This window comes from Brienomyrus brachyistius, chromosome 23 (genome assembly GCF_023856365.1).
Source record: "Brienomyrus brachyistius isolate T26 chromosome 23, BBRACH_0.4, whole genome shotgun sequence".
Taxonomy (NCBI): Eukaryota; Metazoa; Chordata; class Actinopteri; order Osteoglossiformes; family Mormyridae; genus Brienomyrus; species Brienomyrus brachyistius.
Genome location: NC_064555.1, coordinates 19,416,048 through 19,433,799, shown reverse-complemented (window position 1 = coordinate 19,433,799; position 17,752 = coordinate 19,416,048). Strand labels below are relative to the sequence as shown.

Genomic DNA, 17,752 nt, shown 5'->3' with positions numbered 1-17,752 from the left:
CAATCTGAAGTCTGCTGCAGATCGTGATAAAAAAAACATGTCACTGAGCTGTCATTGTCATTAACTTGCATGCCTTTAAGGTTTATGCATTCTGCTGTCTAAAAATCAGTTCAGTTGTACAAATTGCATAAGTAGAGCATAACACCTTTGTGCAATTTATTTATTTTTTTATCTTTTTTCCTTTGTCCTGTCCGGCAGCTTTAGCAAGCAGAATCATGGTCTGATTGCACTGCGGTGCCAAACATGTTTACTTTACCATGAGGGGCTCTATAAACTCTGTATAGGCCCCTCATGTTGATCGATTTCTTTTTATTTTATTTATTTATTTCATTTTTAGCACGTGTAAAATATTGCAGTGGCTTAGCTGGCCAAAGAGGAGGGACAGATTAGGAGGGGGAAGAAGAAAGAAAGAAAGGAAAAGAACAAAAGAACAAAAAAAGAAGGAGTACGTGAGAAAGACAAGTCAAGAAGGATAGGAGTAAAGCAGAAAGCACGATCTCCAACTGCTGCATGTGTAAAGGAGAGGGAAGATAAAAAAGGCAAAAGATCAACAGCATCTGAAAGTGCAAAAATGGATAAATAAACACAAAGAAAAATAAAGAATGAAGAAAGTAATACAGCTATACAAACATACAAAATTTTTGTGTGTGCTTGGAGGGGTGCGTGCAAGTGTATGTACATGCGTACATGCGGGTGGGGTTGGAGCTGGGTTGATGGACAGTGGAGGCACTGTGCTCACAGAGTATGAGGCAAGCGACAAGGTGCCCTGGGATTGGCTAGAGAGGTGACGGGAACCACCCCCTTTACAGAGGGACACAAACTGCTCCTCATTCAGGACCACTCACAAAACCAGTGAAACCCAGTGACACCAGACCAGTACATATATACTCCTAGAAGCCATGTGTAGGCGCATACAGCCAAGTGAAGCAGGGCTGCTATGAACTTAAACCCGCGTCCTCTTCTCTCCACTGCCAAGAACCTTATTAGCAAAGCAAACAAATTTTCATATCCTTCACAAACTGGAGCACCAGCACCTGGTGCAATTTGTAACATTCAGAAAGTATCAAGGGAGCCCTGCCTCCTCCAAGAAACTTCACACACACTCATTACGACCCCTTGTCACCATGATCCACCAGGAGACCCGCGTCCATGTGCCTGTGACGCTTCCTACCTCTTATAAAGCCCGTAACACGGACAAAGACATAATAATACACTGAGGAAGGAAATGAAAGACATTCCAGTAATGCACTACAGCACAGCAAAGAAATGCATTACAGGTCCTGTTTATAATAAACTAAAAAGTACATACTGTACATAACAGCCAGGTGCTGATAGACAACGGCATACGACTGAGCCTGACGAATCCTACTGAGTTTTGCAGCTGGTGTGGGCAGGCTGTTATCAGGTGATTCACCGGCACCCTAATCCCAACAATGATAACTTTAACTCCTATACAGCAATAACCTGAACCACAAGTATCCAAACGAAATGAGTCCACAGAAATTAACTGCCTTCAAGACTTTTGACAACATTAGTCTTTTGATTGCAGTCACAGATTTTTATAGAACTGAGTTTCCCCTTGTGGAGTCTGAAAATAATAACAAGTTTGTATGGCATTGTGGGGACATTTGGTCCCCATAATGTAATACATACATAACCCATCCACCCGCACGCACATCTAACAGTAAAGAACATGTTCAAGAGAGCTGCAGTGGAGTTCAAACCCACAAACTACAGGGCGTCAGACCGCAGTGCTGCCCAGTGAGCCACCCTGGACAATCCATATGTATTGGAAACTGACAAATGTATTTCAATGCAGACCGGCGATATGCATCACATAAAAGCATTTGTGAGACTCCTGTATGAAGTGCAGATAAAATGAGCTTACAGCCCTGTCCTTTTTCCCCTGAACTTACTACTTCTTGGTGTTCAGAGACACCTTTCAATATTTCCCAGGGAAAAAGCAGATGGTGAACGGAGGGCGCCACGAGCGTGGCAGGAGCGCGATCAGCCCCGTCCTCCCTGCTTGGCAACATCCTTTCTGAGGTACTCCATTTGGATTACCATTGCCGGGGTTTCTATGGTTACGACGCGCTGTGGAACGCCTCTGAGCTTCCCGGGGTCAAAAGGAGGGAGTGAGATGAATGAATATGACATATAAACGCAGGAAGAGCTCCGGCTGAATGCAGCCACTCAAGTGGGAAGACTGTAATGCAATATGTTACTGGTTAAAAAAAAAAATTATAAAAAAAAACACTGGAATACACAGCCAAGTCCGCAAAACATTAAACAAATACAGTTACACAACATATATTAAAGGCTGCAATGAAAACTAACTCATAACCCCTTTAAGAGGTATACTCAGTCAAATGACAGAGAAACGTCAGAGATTCAGACCAAAAAGATGTATTAATATAGTCTTTTTAAGACTGTATTTTTTATATGTAACACTGTTATACTTACAAAATGCATATATCCACAGGACTATGGCTGAGAACTTTGGAGTCTAAATAGCTCGAAATAGCTCTTGTATACGCATCCTGCATATGTAAATGTCAGCAAACTGCAAAGTGACGAGGAGCAGTGACAGAAGGGAGATGGATTCTTATTATTCCTGCAGCTGGGGCTGCACTTTCCTCTTAAGGATCCGCCGATGGACGCAAGCGGCCAGGCATGTGGTAAAGTGCCGGAGGGCTGCTCAGCTGCCAGGGCAGACACACCTGTGGCTGTAATCACCATGACAGCCACTTACTGTAATTTCTCAAACATAGTTGTTTTCTAGCAGAATAATAAACAGCTACCCCCCCAAGCCCGACTTTAATGACAATGCGGCGCTAATGGAAGCGCGCTAGCGAGGTTTTATGCTGCGCTACACTGAGCATCTTCCACCGCAGAAAGATTCTTATTGGTCCACAGAAGTCTTACTAGTTATAAGTTATATTCTGGCACCCAGCAGAGACTCGCCGCTCAGAAAGGTGAGCTGGGAGGACAGAAGGAGGGGTCTGTGCTGCGCCATGCTGCTCTGAGGGACAAGGCAGGCCAGCACACGCATGTCCTGATTTTCATAGAGTTCAAGCATTCCGCCGTCACCAAGGGAGGGGCTTGTGTTTCACTTTTTTAACCAATTACAGTCTTCATTGTATGACATCAATAGATTAAATAAAACCAGTGTTTTCTGTTAAGCGGCAATGTGTACAAATTTGTGAAGTACCTGTTTCACTGTGTATGCGCTTTGTGAAGGGACATGTCAGATACGAAATACAGGAACATGCTTACCTGCAAAGGCTCTATGTGAAACCTGTTAAGAGTAAGTGGATGGCTGGTTTTTCGATTTAGCAACAGTACAATGTGAAGCTATTCTCTTTCCAGACAGGTAATTATGTACGAACCTTAAGATCTGGCAAGCTGACATATTTTATGGAAGAACTTCATAGAAGCTCTCAGGAATGGCAAGTCGGATAAATTATATATATAAAACACACACACACACACACACACAAACATATTATTCTTACTCCTCCTTCTCTTCCTCAGAGATTCTATATATCAACCTTTAAAAAAAATACACCTTAGAGTCACCTCAGACTAGCAGTTCAATAAAGCACGATGCTTATACCCAGTTGAAGAAAAAGGTTAACAAGACTAGTGTAGGTGACTTAAACCTGGACACTTCACTGACCGCCTTTCTCCTCCACCTCCATGGTCTCTGGCGCAGGGTCCTCCAGCAGCCGGCCGTCCACGTGCGTGAACCTGAACGGCTTCTCTGAGGCGAGCATCAGGCCACGCCCTCGTGGCTCCACGGCCGCATAGTGGGGCACCGACTTCCCGCGCAGCGTCCGGCTCCTCCGCACCTCGTAAACCCTCTCCTGTCCTGAAGGCAGCGGGGGGGGGGGGGGGGGACACAGGTCAGTCAGGGACGTCAACTGCCTGAATCTTCACAGCCAAAGTGAGGGGTTTCTTTAAACACCCACCAATAACGTTCTGTTATTTTGTTGACATTCCAAGCGTCTCCAGGAATAACCCTTACGTGTTTTTTATCGTTTTTACCAGCCAGTAGAATAGAGGGAGTACATTTCTTTCTCAAAGGGAAGTTTGTAGCTGGTTCCATGGTAATGCACTGAAGGCAGGGTCCTCATTACACACCTAAAGTAATATTTTTTAATTTCTATGGTATTATCTACATGCATTCTTCCTTCTTTTGCTTTGTATGCTCTTTGTGGCCTGCGGCTCGTCTCCCTGTGTGCCCTCCCAACTCTATCTGCATTTATGCACAGAAGAATATCTTAAAAACTTAAACCCAAGCTTAAAGAAAGTTGACCGTTTTCACAGGAATATTCCTGCACTATGAAAGTGTAAATATAACTGTTGACAAGGGAAATAAAAAATCAAGGACTTACTGAGGCTCTAGCTAAAATAACATTGAAATATATACAGGGTTATGAAGCAAATTGTATAAAAAAATAAACAAGTATGGTTATTATTAGACTCTGAGATGGGACCATTACATGAATAATTCTGTCAAGCAAATCATGTGAAAATACATCAAATTTAAAGGCACATGCAGCATTTTTACCCTTCATTAAAAAATACTAATTCAGTCTTTCTGTACTGAAGAATTGCTTCCTGTAAATCGTTAAACTCATTAGTCTACACATGAGGCAAAATGCAGTCACAGTATTGTTGTCACTCTCCCTTTAAAATTACAACATTGCTATGGGACTTCATTATACCACAAATATCACACATATACTTCAAATTATAAATAACTGTCTATTGACCAAAAACTATTACAGCCTCCTCAAAAAACGAAAAAAGAAAATGATATAAGCAAAGGGTACAAGCCGCTTTAGAGAAATACAGCCTTTGAGAAGAGAGTGCTGACTGGGTTTGCCTGGCTCGGTGACAGAGCACAGAACGCCTTCCATCAATTAGAGTGGATGACCCTCTCCGGGCAGATGGACTGAAGGTGGCTTCTAATCTTAAATGTTCCCCTGGTGCAAGCAGACCCGTGACTTTACCGAACAGCCTTAAGAATCAAGCCTGAGAGGGAACAGGCTTCTGAATGGAACGGCCTGTATAGTAGGTGCATGTCGCTCGTGTACGAGTTCACAGAAATGAGCTGCCTTCACAGGCTTGCGTTTCTGCATCCTGGTCCTGGAGGTCTGATGTTTGGGTGTGTGTTTGCGTGTGTGTACATATGTAATGTACGTACATGCACATGTATGCATAGACACATGCAGAGGTTCATTCCTACACATCTGCCAATAGGTCAGATTTGTGTGTAGGGCTGCAAAAACTAATCGCTAACATCAATTATACTTGGTAAAAAAAAAAAGCTGACAATATATTTTGTCCTAGATCAGCAGCAGTGTTAAGCTTAGGTTACACTTCACTTTTCTACCTACCCATACGGTTCATGCATGGTCGGGGCGCGAGGACTCTGCATTCATGGACAGACACAATAGGGTCGCAGTTATGGCATGAGCACAGCAATATTCCCCCACACCAGCAGAGGGCAGACATATTCCAACAAACACAAATATAAGCAGTGTAGTGAGATGGGTAAACTTTTATGAACTGTTTCAAATTTGTTACTAGGCTTGGGTGGTATTACACTAATATGGTATATATGGTATCATGAGATTTTGACAAGGAAATCAGTCGGGATTCTCCCAGGCATTCAGCAAATTTTATCGCCAGGGTTTTAAAATGCTGGAATATCACTGGTTTTGAAAATACCATCAAAATACTATGATCTACGGTATAAAGCACAACCATTAAAACCTTAAATATATTCTCCACACCATGTAAAGTTTTTATAACAACTATGAAAGAAAAAAAACACAATTTATTTTTTTTAAACAAAGCATTTGCACTTTTGGCCTGACTAATGGATTAGCTGATCATCTGATTGTTTGATTATTCGATTATCAAAACAATCATTTTTTGCAGCCCAACTTACTTTTTCAGAATGACATGTGAACCGAGGTTAGAGAGAAACATTTCCTTGCTTGTGTTTCATTGCAGTCTGACTTACCACTGGCTCTTTACATTATCTTAACATTTTTGTGACAGATATTAATGTTACCATGTTATATTTCACACATTTTATGGATGTACAGCATTCACTGTTTTTAAACATGCTTTATAAATAAATCTGATTTGATACTTCTGCAGACAGAACACTACCCTGGGCAGCATCCACTGAGCACTGCTCCATCAGATAACGCTTCCCCAGCGCTTGTAATAAAGAGTCGTGTTCATTTTACTGGCTCATTATAGTCCTGCACAAGTTTGACCCATTGACGGGAGCGCAATATTATTTTCACTGAAACTGACGTTAAGGTTAATATATTTTATAATTACGGTCATTTTGATATGTTCATATAATTAAGCCATATTTTAGTGCAAGCATAGTGTACAATGGGTCTTTCTACTAATAACACCACCTTCTAAGACCTCAGGAAGTGGGTCACCTGGACAGGGACAGAGAGTCTTCAAGGCCTGGTCACCATATCATACATCCAGCGCTTCCATGGCGACTGCTCACCCTGCCCGCTCTCTCCAGCTATGGTCAGCCACTCCAGGGAGACGGAGAAGCCGCTCCCCTTGGTGTCTGTTGGGTCCGGCTGCACGCGCAGCAGCAGCACGTCCATGGAGAGGGTGCCGCCCGTCACGTAGGACACGCTGTGCAGGATGATGAAAGGATCGCCCAGGTCACGGCTGAACAGAGGCTAGGAGACAGAGAAGGTCCATCACAAAAGGAGATCAGAAGGAAGACCATCACACTACGTACTAAGCACAAGCGGGAGTTGGACAATGAAGCTGAAACGCTCGCCAAACTGCTGCTTGAGGTTTGAATCAGCAGGACAAAAGCACAGTTGTACATAAAATATTGCAATGCACACAACATAATGGGAGACATAGAGTTCAAAAGAAGACAAATTGTCAGTGTGCATCTCGCTGGTGCGTCTCGCTGGTGCATCTGTGACCAGCACAGCAAGTCTTTGGGGTGTATCGAGAGCCACGGTATCCGGGGTAATGTCAACATACAGTACGACCACGAAGGACGGACCACATTCAACAGGAGTAACTGCGGATGCACGAGGAAGTTGTCTGAAAGGGATGTCTGGGCACTAACCCAGATTGTATCCAAGAAACATAAAACCACAGCTGCTCAACTCTGCAGAATTAAATGTGCACCTTGGTTCTACTGTTTCCGCCAAATCTGTTAGTCGGGTCAAAATTCATGCTCAGGCTGCTATAGCCAAACCTTTGGTCACTCATGCCAAATGCCAAATGTTGGTCTCACTAGTGCCAGCAGGGCGAATCTTGGGCTGTGGATAATGTGACACATGTATTGTTCTCTGAAGACTTCACCTGCGCTGGAACTTTCCCACATCCGGGAGAGTTACGGTGTGCAGAAGCCCAAAGAGGCTTAGCGCCTGGCCTGCTGCATACCCAAAATGCAGCACGCGGGTGGATCAGTGATGGGTTGCGCTTCTGCTTGTTCTAAATGGGCCTGTCACTGCCAGGGACTTCTGAATCATTCTGGAGGACCATGTTCACCAAATGGTTCAAACATCGTACCCTGAAGGTGGTGCCATGTATCAGGATGATACCAGAGAGGTTTGATGAACATAAAAATAAAATTTTACATCTCCCATGGCCTGCACAGTCACCAGATCTGAATATTACTGAGCCACTTTGGAGTGTTTTTAGAAGAGCGAGTCAGGAAACGTTTTCCTCCACCAGCATCACATAGTGACCTGGATACTTCTGCAACAGGAACAGTTCAAAATCCCTTTGGACACTGTGCTGGACTTGTATGTCATATCCCATGATGAATGGATGCTGTCATTCCCAAGATGAAAGGAGGACCTACTGTATACTAATAAATGATTGTGGTCTAAGACCAGGTGTTTCAGTTTCACTGTCCAACCCCCATATTTGCCCACTTTAGTACAATTACTTATCGCATTACAACCATGAGCCCCTGCAATCCTGACCAGGAAAAACACGACGGATGGATTACAATAAAGATGAAATAACAGACCAGTTGTTATTGTTAAGTGCTGTCAAGTTGATGCTGATATTTGGGAAACATATAGGCTACATTCTTTGGGAATGTCCTGTCCTCTGTCTGGGATTCCAGATTCAGATACTGCATACCATGGTTGTAACCAGTGAGTAACTGTCTGGTCATTCTTCACTGACCTCTGCCATCAACAAAACATTTTTGCCAAGACATCCACTGCTCAGAGTATTTTTTTTTCCTTTTTGGCCCATTCTCTTGTGCATCAAAATCCCAGTAGATCAGCAGTTTCTCATGAGAAATACTAATACCAGCACATCTGGCACCAACAACCATGGCATGTTCAAAGTGAAATAAAGCACTTAAATCGCCTTTCTTCCTCATTCTGGTGTTCGATGTGAACAGTAACTGAAGCTCCTGACCTGCATCTGCATGACTTTACATGCTGTGCTGGTGACGCATGATTGGCTGATTAGATATTTGACATGTCCCAAACAAGGCTTTATTACAGAATATTCAGAAAATTATCTTGCGCCGCACAGTTTTACAATTGCTAACTTTTACAATGTTCCAAGGAAGTGTGCAAAAAAGATCCATAGAACACATTCAGATGGCAAATAGCCGTTTACAAGATGGCAGCTGCAGCCTCAGTTTTGGGCCCTGGATGCTCCCTGTCGCTGTGATTTCAGTTTTGGATTGCTCTGAGGTCTATGTTGAGGGAGATTTTCAAGTGTAGATTTTCATTCATATAATGTTTTTGTGAAGTAGTAAAAAGATCCATCAAAACTCCATTTACTCTATCTGAGCAATAACAACACAGTATTCCCATTCACAAGGGTAAACCGCTTAACTCATCCTAACCCTAACCGTTTTGGGGAATTTGTCTGAAAATGAAACCATGTGTAAAAAAAATAAATAAATAAAATTAAAAAATGTTTGATGGATATCCCATTCACAAGGTCAAATGTTGTTTGTTTTCAACATTCCCTTGGCTTTGCATCAATTTTGGGGTGATTTGTCTCAAAACATAACCATAATAATTGGCAGCCATACAGTTCCTCTGAAAAGATCCATCATATAATTTTTGAGCTATCGTCTTAATGGGATCAACTGTCAGAACTGCCCTTTTTTCTCTATCACTATGTGATACTGCTTCAATTCTGGGATGCTCAGTTTCAAACGTTAACGACTTCGAGCTCCTGACCCATACAATGCCTCTTAACAGATCTGTAAAACAGTTTTTGAGTTATCATCTTAACAAGCATAGCATCTGATGGTGGCGGTGGACCGGTGCTATATGTATTCCCCAAAGTCCAGGGAATATAATAATGCAAACAACAAACCCACGGTAATCCTTCCATTGTTAGAAGTTTATAATCGGCAAATCATGTGACATATTGACATCGGTAACATTAGCAGGGAGCAAATTGCAGTCATTGCTGGGGAGACATGTTTGTGAACTGATTCTCACAGTAATGCTCTCCCTCAGTCTGTACAGCATATCTTAAGGTCACGTGTGTGTGTTTCCTAACGCTGAGAACGTCCGCCATGGAGGCGGGGGGGGGACCAGTATCATGTGCTGTATGCCGTTCGGAGTTGGTAACAACACAGGATTGAGGCGGGTGTAACTGCTCTTCACACCTTCCCTAATTAATGCCATCCTTGGAGGTGGTGTGTGGGCGTGGCTGGAATCCTGATCTATCGGCTGGTACAAACGGGCCCAATGTGCCAGAACTCTCCGCTAATGTTTGTGCTCCAGCACATCTCTGGTAGGGTTACAAAGCGACCGTCATTACAATCTTTGAGTCTTGTGTCCGTTAAGGTCCAGACCTATGAAAATCTTCATGTTTCATGAAGACATAAAAGGCTGCTGCCGCAGGTTATTCCGTCAGATGCAAAAACGAAAACGTTCCATGATTTACCATGATAAATTCTGATTATGACTGCAATGGTTACCAGCTTATTTAACATCTGGTCTGTGCCGCAAGCTGGGAGAGACAGTGCCATGGCGACGGAGCCGCGCCCTTACCTCCCACTTGCCGAATGCGCTCTCGCCCCTCTTGCCGGTCCTGAGGAGGTACAGCGTGCCAATGCCATCCGAGAGGGTCGCCCAGGTGGCTGAGGTGAGACTGAGTGAAGCACACAGGCGGTTCTCGCATGGACCAAGCTCCTCAGGCAGGTGGAAGACCTCCCTAGGCTTCCCCAAGGCTGTGTCCTACAACGACGGAGAGGGTGATTAGGACACTGACCTCATCGAGGTCATGCTTTGGATAGAGAAGGAAACCTTCAACAATTTACCTAAAGTCACAATGCCAGCAAAAGGACAGCGGTTACTGAGTCTCAATTCTGTACAGCCTGTGTTTGGGTCAGAACAATAGCACCTACTAGGTCTTTGACCATAAAAAGTAATGAGCACTGAACCCCCCCCCCCCCCATTCTTCTGGCATGGAGGTAGATCAGACATTGTGTGAATACTGTTTCTCAGGTATACGGACGAGAGACACGCAGATCTGGGTTATGAGAAAGGCAGCCAACCCAGGAGTGTCTCAGCCAGCCTCTCTCTGGCGCTCTGTTGCCATGGTTCTGCATGTCTCCATTACCACAATACTCTTAGCACGGACTTCTCTTCAAGAATCCTTAACCACCGCCCCCCACCATGTGAAATTTTATACTCTGATTAACAATGCAGCCACCCTTGCTACCCAAAGTGATAATTACTATAAGCTTCTGCCATAATTACAGCGCTATACCAACAGGCAGATTTTCAGGTACATTTTCAGCCAGTAATTATGCATTGTTTCACAGGTGCTTGTGCACTAGAATGCACCACAATCGCCATGCCCAGTCTGTACTGTACTCTTCTTTTTTTATTCTCGCTCAAGGCACCAAAATTTACTGGTGTCAAAAGTTCACCCATAGTCTGACAGATGTCTTCGTCCAGGATGCCTTTTAACGACACACATCAGGTAAACACAGTCAGGAATGATGGAGTAGGTGGAGTGAAAATCAGAATGACACACGGCATGATGTGACGTCCTCGACTGCGGGTGTAACTGCCAAACGGAACTCTTAAGTGCATTGATGATTTTCACCACATTGTAACTGAGGCAATGGCACATGCACCTAAACTGGCCTAAATAGGTTTAGCTGGGCCTTGTCACTGAAAATGTAGCATAAATGACAGGTGATAAGTTCAGTGTAGTGTCACGGCCCACAAGGGACGCACAGCGTGTGGCTGAGTGGGCTAAGCCTGTGTGCCTGTAATCAGAAGGTCACCGTTTCAAACCCAGCCTCGGCACGTCTGTGGGTCCTTCCACAAGGCCATTAACCCCCAGCTCCCTGGGCACCACTACAGGTGGACAGCTTATTCTACAAAGAGCAAGTTGAGGGAGGCATAAATACAATTTCCCCATAGGGCTCAAGATTATTGGTATTATTATTACTAAAATACCGCAGGAATAGCATGACACCACAAAACGAGGCAGGACACAGACTGGCTTAAGGACACGAAGGGTGTGCTTGTATTTTAAATGCGCTGAACCGGCTTCTGCACTCTGAGTGAAGTGTGGGGTACAGAAGAGAGAGACAGGATAGAAATGAAAAAAAGACTTCAAGGTAGCAGCCATGAAATAAACAGAGCAGATTAAGTACAGGGGAATAATAAATGTTTTACATTTTATTCATTTGTCAGACATTTTAATCCAAATTGATGTACATTTTGAGAAAGCAGGGTCAGATAGTGGAGTTAAGGCTGTGAACTCACTTTGCTGACCACAGGGTTTGAACCAACAACCTTCCAATCGCGAGCACAGTGTCCTAAGGTGCTGAGCCACATATCGCCCCCATAAAGCGGCCAGAGAAGGTGGCAAATTCTTCTCATGAGAAGGACGGAGTCCTGAGCATGAATGTCATCAGGAGCCCAGGGGGCTTCAGGCTGAGTCATTATACCAATACGAGCAGATCAGAGCTTAATAAGATTAGAAATTTACAAGAGCCTAACCCATCAAACAGACTTGGCTGCTGTGTTTAACTGCTGTTCTTTGACACTTTTCGAGACACAAAGCTACTCCATCCATCTTCCTTCCTGCCCTCCGGCTTTCTGGTGTGGAGGAGCGTCTGTCAGTCTGCACTCCCAGTGGGCTTACCAGCGTGACGGTGAGGTTCAGCACGCGTCCCTTGCAGTCCACAAAGTAGACGCTGTCCTGGTACCAGGGGTCGCCATGTAAGTAGTTGTACATGCCAAATGCCCGCACATGGTCTAGAGTGTACTGGCTGTCTTTGAGCTTGACCTCCGCCACGGCTGAAGAAGATGGGCAGAACAGAGGAGAACGCTACAGTCCAGCATGTGAGACTCTACAACGCAATGCTGACTTACTTACACATTAAAGCACATAAAAGTATTCTGCTATAGTGCAGCAATTCTACTGGATGTTGTTGTTCAGATCTCTTACACACTAAGCTGGGGAGCTACATGCGCAGTTTAGTTTTAGTTATACAGTGAGACACCTGCACTCTCTAACTAGCACTCAACTCCACAGTAATTAGCGGGAAAGTAGCAAAAACATGAGGTGACACTAATTATTTTTTCCATTTCTGATTATGCAATTAAAAGTTTATTTGCAATATGTTACAAAAGGAGCATAAAAAAAGCAAATCAAAATTGTTACACCAATGATAGTGTTTTCTTTTCGTATATTAGCCATTGATATACAAAAAGAAACACAGACATAAAGTGTTCTTTTTTTTCAGCCAGGCAAGTACACCTGAAAAAGAGGCTACTGTGAGAAAATAAATGGACACTTCACAGTGACCTTTAGGTAGAGCACTCTTATGCAGAACAAAACATTTCTAGTAATATCGAGTTGCGTAATAATTCATAAAGCGCTCAGATTACCGGCGACGGACGCCTGCCACCTAGTGAAACACTTGCGCAATTCACTTGCATAACATATTAAACATGAAAAATGTAACATATACTATACACTGCTATTCATAGCTCAATCTTTGTACTTTTTAAAAATGACCCTTGATGAGATTGTTAATTCCTCGTGTTGGTCTTGTTTATCACATTAGTCCATTTAATTGAAAGTACATCCTTAACATTCCTCCCGATCAGATTTTTTAAAATGTTGTTTCGGTTTAAACACGTCACAGACTGTTCTTTATTTTAAGAGTCCATAGGACATGTGTAATTAAATGTCTGTTTTATACGACAGACTATGACAAAATGTGAAATATTCTGTTATGTTGTCTTGTATATCGGACTTTAGAAAAACCTGAAATTGCAATAAAAGGCACGATTTAGCCATGAACCACAACACCTCTGTGGTTCTGAACTCTGTAAAGAAAATCACGTAGATTGGCATTTTAGACTGTAAATGACCATAGTATCCCCTTAATACTAATGCTGGGCAACTTACATTTATGTAAGCTGGATGTCCGTACCTCCAAAGCACATTTAACTAGTCAACCAAAAATAATGTGAATTGTATTTACATGAAACACCAGAAGTGAAAAAAATTAAAGCAAGATTTCGGGAAGGAAACAGCATCCTTGCTTCCATTGACTCACCTGCATCTAGCTCAATCGTGTAAGTTGGTATGGGGTCCAAAGACAACCTATAACTTTCGAAACTTGGGTCCAGTAGTTGTCTATTTACCTTCAGGGAATAATTTGAAGCAGCCATTTTCACATCTATACAGTAAAACGAATTTAAATTTGTAGTATTTTAATATAATTCGAAATGTATTACTGAAAACATCAACATTCAGAATAGCACATGCAACGTGCTTCCTGTTTGTATTACCCCGGAATTTTTTGAAGGACCGACCCGACTAAAGAGGGAAGTGACGCCATGATCAAAGAGCCACACTTGAAACAGTGTATATCAAAATTGCACCGATAGTGAAACCTGCAAAGATAATAGGTTGTCTTTCTAAGAGAACGATCAAACAATACAACTGAGAAAATTCCAATATATTACGTAAAAAATGTTAAATTAAAAAGTAAAGTCATGGAAAAACAATATGTTGTAGCACGTGAACTTTTTCCTAATCTTTATTAAAAACGGTACACTTTATAAAGCATATAATGCACGCATAGACTGAAAACTAAGTGAATTTTTTGTTTAAAAATTGAAGATCACAATTCCACACGCAGCATTAACACCGTGAATCGTATGACTATATTATATTGGTAGCAGTCTTTGCTGCACATAGGAACTATGTTTTTGTCTATGTTGCATTACGGAATTTTAATGTTACCGGGATGGCAAAGTACCGGTTGCTTTTACGTGACGGTAGTGAGACACTGTTAGCAAATGACTGATTCTGGATCAGTTTCTTAATTTGGCCACAATGGGTAAAGATAATGTTTTGTGCGCATAAACTGACCCTAAAGCAATGTTTCAAACAAGACAAACAGGCGTACTGAAATAGTGAAGTATAAATGGTTGTTGTCTTTTAGTAAGCGGAACCTGTTTGGTAGGTAGAGACGATACAGAATAAATAAGCACGATTTACAGGAAATAACGCTGCAATTTATATTTTGTTAAGTAACTTTAAGAGTATACGGCGTGGTTACTGGCCAGCTGCTATCATCTTGGCACAGTAAATGTTTAGCTATAATAATTCAAGCAAGGCAACTAACATTAGAATTGTTAAAATGATGCATTCAACCTGGATATCCGAGGCATTTAGATATTAATTTTGATCTTACGTAAATAACTGGAAATGTATAATTCGTCGGTGGTTTGAATAAATCTGGCCATTTTCAGTAGTATTTTGGTAAACTGAGAATTGCGGTGCAAACTCAGACGTTGTTTATACTTGAAATAACGTTAAAACGTTTAATTGCTTGAAAAGGGGAATTAGAACTATTAGTGTGCATGCACTTCATATTTACCTTATTTACTAATCAAGATGCATGTATGAACTTCAGGTGACTGGATATTGGGCATGTACTGATTTTAATCCATTGATTGTTCTCTTTCTGACTTAACACTACGTGAATTGTCTTTCTCCATCTATAATACTGTGTAATACCGAGAGGTATACTTTTTAGTATTTTTGTTTGTTTTTGCACTATAAACATACTTAGTCTCTTTTGGGTAGGGAGCTGCGATATATTGCCCAAATGGATTATTCCTTTTTCATTTTCACTAGGAAAAAATGAGTAAAGATTTACAAATGAGAGCCGCGATTAACCAAAAGTTGATAGAGATGGGTGAACGGGAGCGGTAAGTTCAACTTTCAAGCATGTTTTGCCTTACGTAGAGCAAAATGGTTATCTGTACTTCATAACTTTAAAAGTGTATTTAAAATTCATTACTGGTTAAAATGTGATTCACACATTTAAATGATGTTTATATGGAAATCACTGTTGTCCAGATTACATGTTCATCCATGTGAAAATTCATTCCAGTTACATCACTTAATCGTTTTGTAGGACATCATTAATATTTATCGTACATGTATTTTTACAGAACAATTCTATGCTGTTTGAAAATGTCCCAACAGTTAGTCCTTACATTAAATATGAGAGAACCTATAGAAATAGTCATCCAGCTTTGCATCTGGATGCCAGTCCATCACCGAGTGCAAACATATGCACACAATCAAATGTAAAGAGTCCAGTAAACTGAATTGCATGCATACTCCATCTTTTTTTAATCAAATTTGTCTTCATACTTGCATTCTTTATTATTTGGTATCACATTTTTTACATTTGCTCCATGACACAATAATTTCCCTTAGGATGAATATTTCATATTCATTGTATTTGGACTGTGGGAGGAACCCAGACCAAATACACGTGACACGAGGAGAACATGTAGACTGCAAGTTTCAAAAGTGGTACTATGCTAATGATATGGCTAATTAAACATCTCTTTGTTTTATTCTTTGGTTTCCCTCAACATTAGTCTGAAGGAGTTGCTAAGGGCAAAACTCACTGAATGTGGGTGGAAGGATGAGTTAAAGGCACACTGCAAAGGTAAGGCAATTGTGAGACCTGGAGTAAATGGATGCAATAGGTTCCTGGTGGTCGGTGGTGGGACTTTGTAATCAGGAGGTTACTGATTCAAAGCCATTTCCATGCTTTTTTGTGTGAACACTTGTTAAACAAGTCATCAGTAGCAACGTGTAGAATCCCAGGTTCATATCTGATAGATGCTGTGTGGTTTGCAGATGTGATCAGAGAGAAGGGCTTGGAGCACGTGACAGTGGAGGACCTGGTTGCTGAAATCACACCAAAAGGAAGAGGTATTTAGTTTATTATTGATTGTAATGCATTTTCCTAGTTAATAGAAATACATACTATTAATTAATTATCAATGACCATTTGGAATGTTAATATTGATGCGAATGTGATGTGGTCATCTGTAGTAACTGTTTTCCCTTGCAGCTCTTGTACCAGACAGTGTGAAAAAGGAACTGCTGCAGAGAATAAGGGCTTTCCTGGCTCAGCATTCAACCTTGTGAATCTCACTACGGAGCTATTCATCTCTTACTTTCTAAACGTATCACAATTCATGTATGTATTTCTTTTGCAGCTATTTTTCCCTGGCAGTTTTTTTAAATGTTTTGCATAACTTTTTTTTTTTTAAACCATTTGCTGGTTGGGAATAAAACACATTAAAAGAGAGAGATTTTATATTGTCATTTTCCTATATACTTTGGCTATATGAATCCGACTAGGCAGGTGTCTGTAAGCATGCCCCACTCTTCAACATTAACGTTTTCTCCTGTATGAGGAAGTACCACTTTATAACATTTGGTAAGCTTATTAATTGGGACTAATTCATAAATAAGACCACCATAAATTTTTTTTCATTTGAAATCCCGTGAGCTGTCTGGTTGCTATTTTCTCAATCTTAGGCCATTATAACACAAGTACTTCATGGTCTTTAAGATATATTTGTCTTAAATACTGATTGGGGGATACAGTTGTAAACTCAGCAGACCAAGCCTCTTTGTCAGTGATCCGATGTTCGCTGGTTTGAGCCCAACCTCGGCAAAATAGTCACATATTTGTGGGCCCTTGAGCAACTTCATGGCTGGTGCTGCAGGTGGCTGCCCTTCACTGTCAAGCTTGCTCTCATCAACATATGTGACTGTGTGTCATGGAGGGAAAGATGTAGTAGGCAGAAAGAGAATTTCCCACAGGGATCAATAAAGTGTCATTATTATTTTATCTTGTTATATCTTGCTCATGCACTCTGTACATATAATTTTAAGTCGTGCACTTTAAGACTTATTATTGTCAATGTGTTAAAACCCAAACACAAGAAACTCACAAGCCATAAATTATAATGCAGGGATCACAGATTCTCAGAATTTTCTTCAGTGACAGAACTCATTTTCTGATCAGAAATATTTAAAGACATGTTACCAGTGCTTGATGAGCAAGCTGTTTTGGTAACACTTCATAGGGCACAAATACATAGTAATAACTCAGTTATTACTGAAGTACAAATCATGAGCAAATACAGTCACTACTAGAGAAAATATGTGTCATGATTCAGTAATGATGAACAGACATGAGATCAGTATTTCACTTGTGTTAGTCATTAATTATTCCTTCATCTATTTACACAGGGGGTTTCAGAATTAACAGTAACAAATATAGTACATGCATGGGATAAAAGATGCATCATGATTCATTAATGATGAATAAACATGAGACCAGAATTTAACGTGTTATTCATCACTTGTTCCT

At 41.5% G+C, this 17,752-nt stretch overlaps 2 protein-coding genes across 4 annotated transcripts in view; one reads left to right on the top strand and one right to left on the bottom strand.

Moving 5' to 3' along the window:
• nudcd1 (NudC domain containing 1) overlaps positions 1-13,865 on the bottom strand; it is a 29,092-nt gene extending 15,227 nt beyond the window's left edge. The window contains exons 1-5 of the mRNA XM_048992673.1: positions 13,607-13,865; positions 12,181-12,335; positions 10,065-10,250; positions 6,551-6,734; positions 3,680-3,871 (exon numbers count right to left, since the gene is read on the bottom strand). Of these exons, the coding sequence (XP_048848630.1) occupies positions 3,680-3,871; positions 6,551-6,734; positions 10,065-10,250; positions 12,181-12,335; positions 13,607-13,721 (832 nt within the window). The 5' untranslated portion in view covers positions 13,722-13,865. The remainder of the gene's footprint in view (positions 1-3,679; positions 3,872-6,550; positions 6,735-10,064; positions 10,251-12,180; positions 12,336-13,606) is intronic.
• A 427-nt stretch (positions 13,866-14,292) lies between these two features.
• Positions 14,293-17,222, top strand: LOC125718700 (transcription and mRNA export factor ENY2-2). 3 transcript variants are annotated; one of them, XM_048992688.1, is made up of 5 exons: positions 14,293-14,395; positions 15,199-15,272; positions 15,957-16,027; positions 16,222-16,296; positions 16,439-17,222. In XM_048992688.1, the coding sequence occupies exons 2-5, from the start codon at positions 15,205-15,207 to the stop codon at positions 16,513-16,515; spliced, it is 291 nt and encodes a 96-aa protein (XP_048848645.1). In that variant the 5' UTR covers positions 14,293-14,395; positions 15,199-15,204; the 3' UTR covers positions 16,516-17,222. The 3 variants fall into 3 exon arrangements, with proteins under 3 accessions (XP_048848645.1, XP_048848643.1, XP_048848644.1); XM_048992686.1 differs by having other exon boundaries at positions 14,362-14,517; XM_048992687.1 differs by lacking the exon at positions 14,293-14,395 and adding an exon at positions 14,526-14,643.
• The last annotated feature ends 530 nt before the right edge of the window (positions 17,223-17,752 follow it).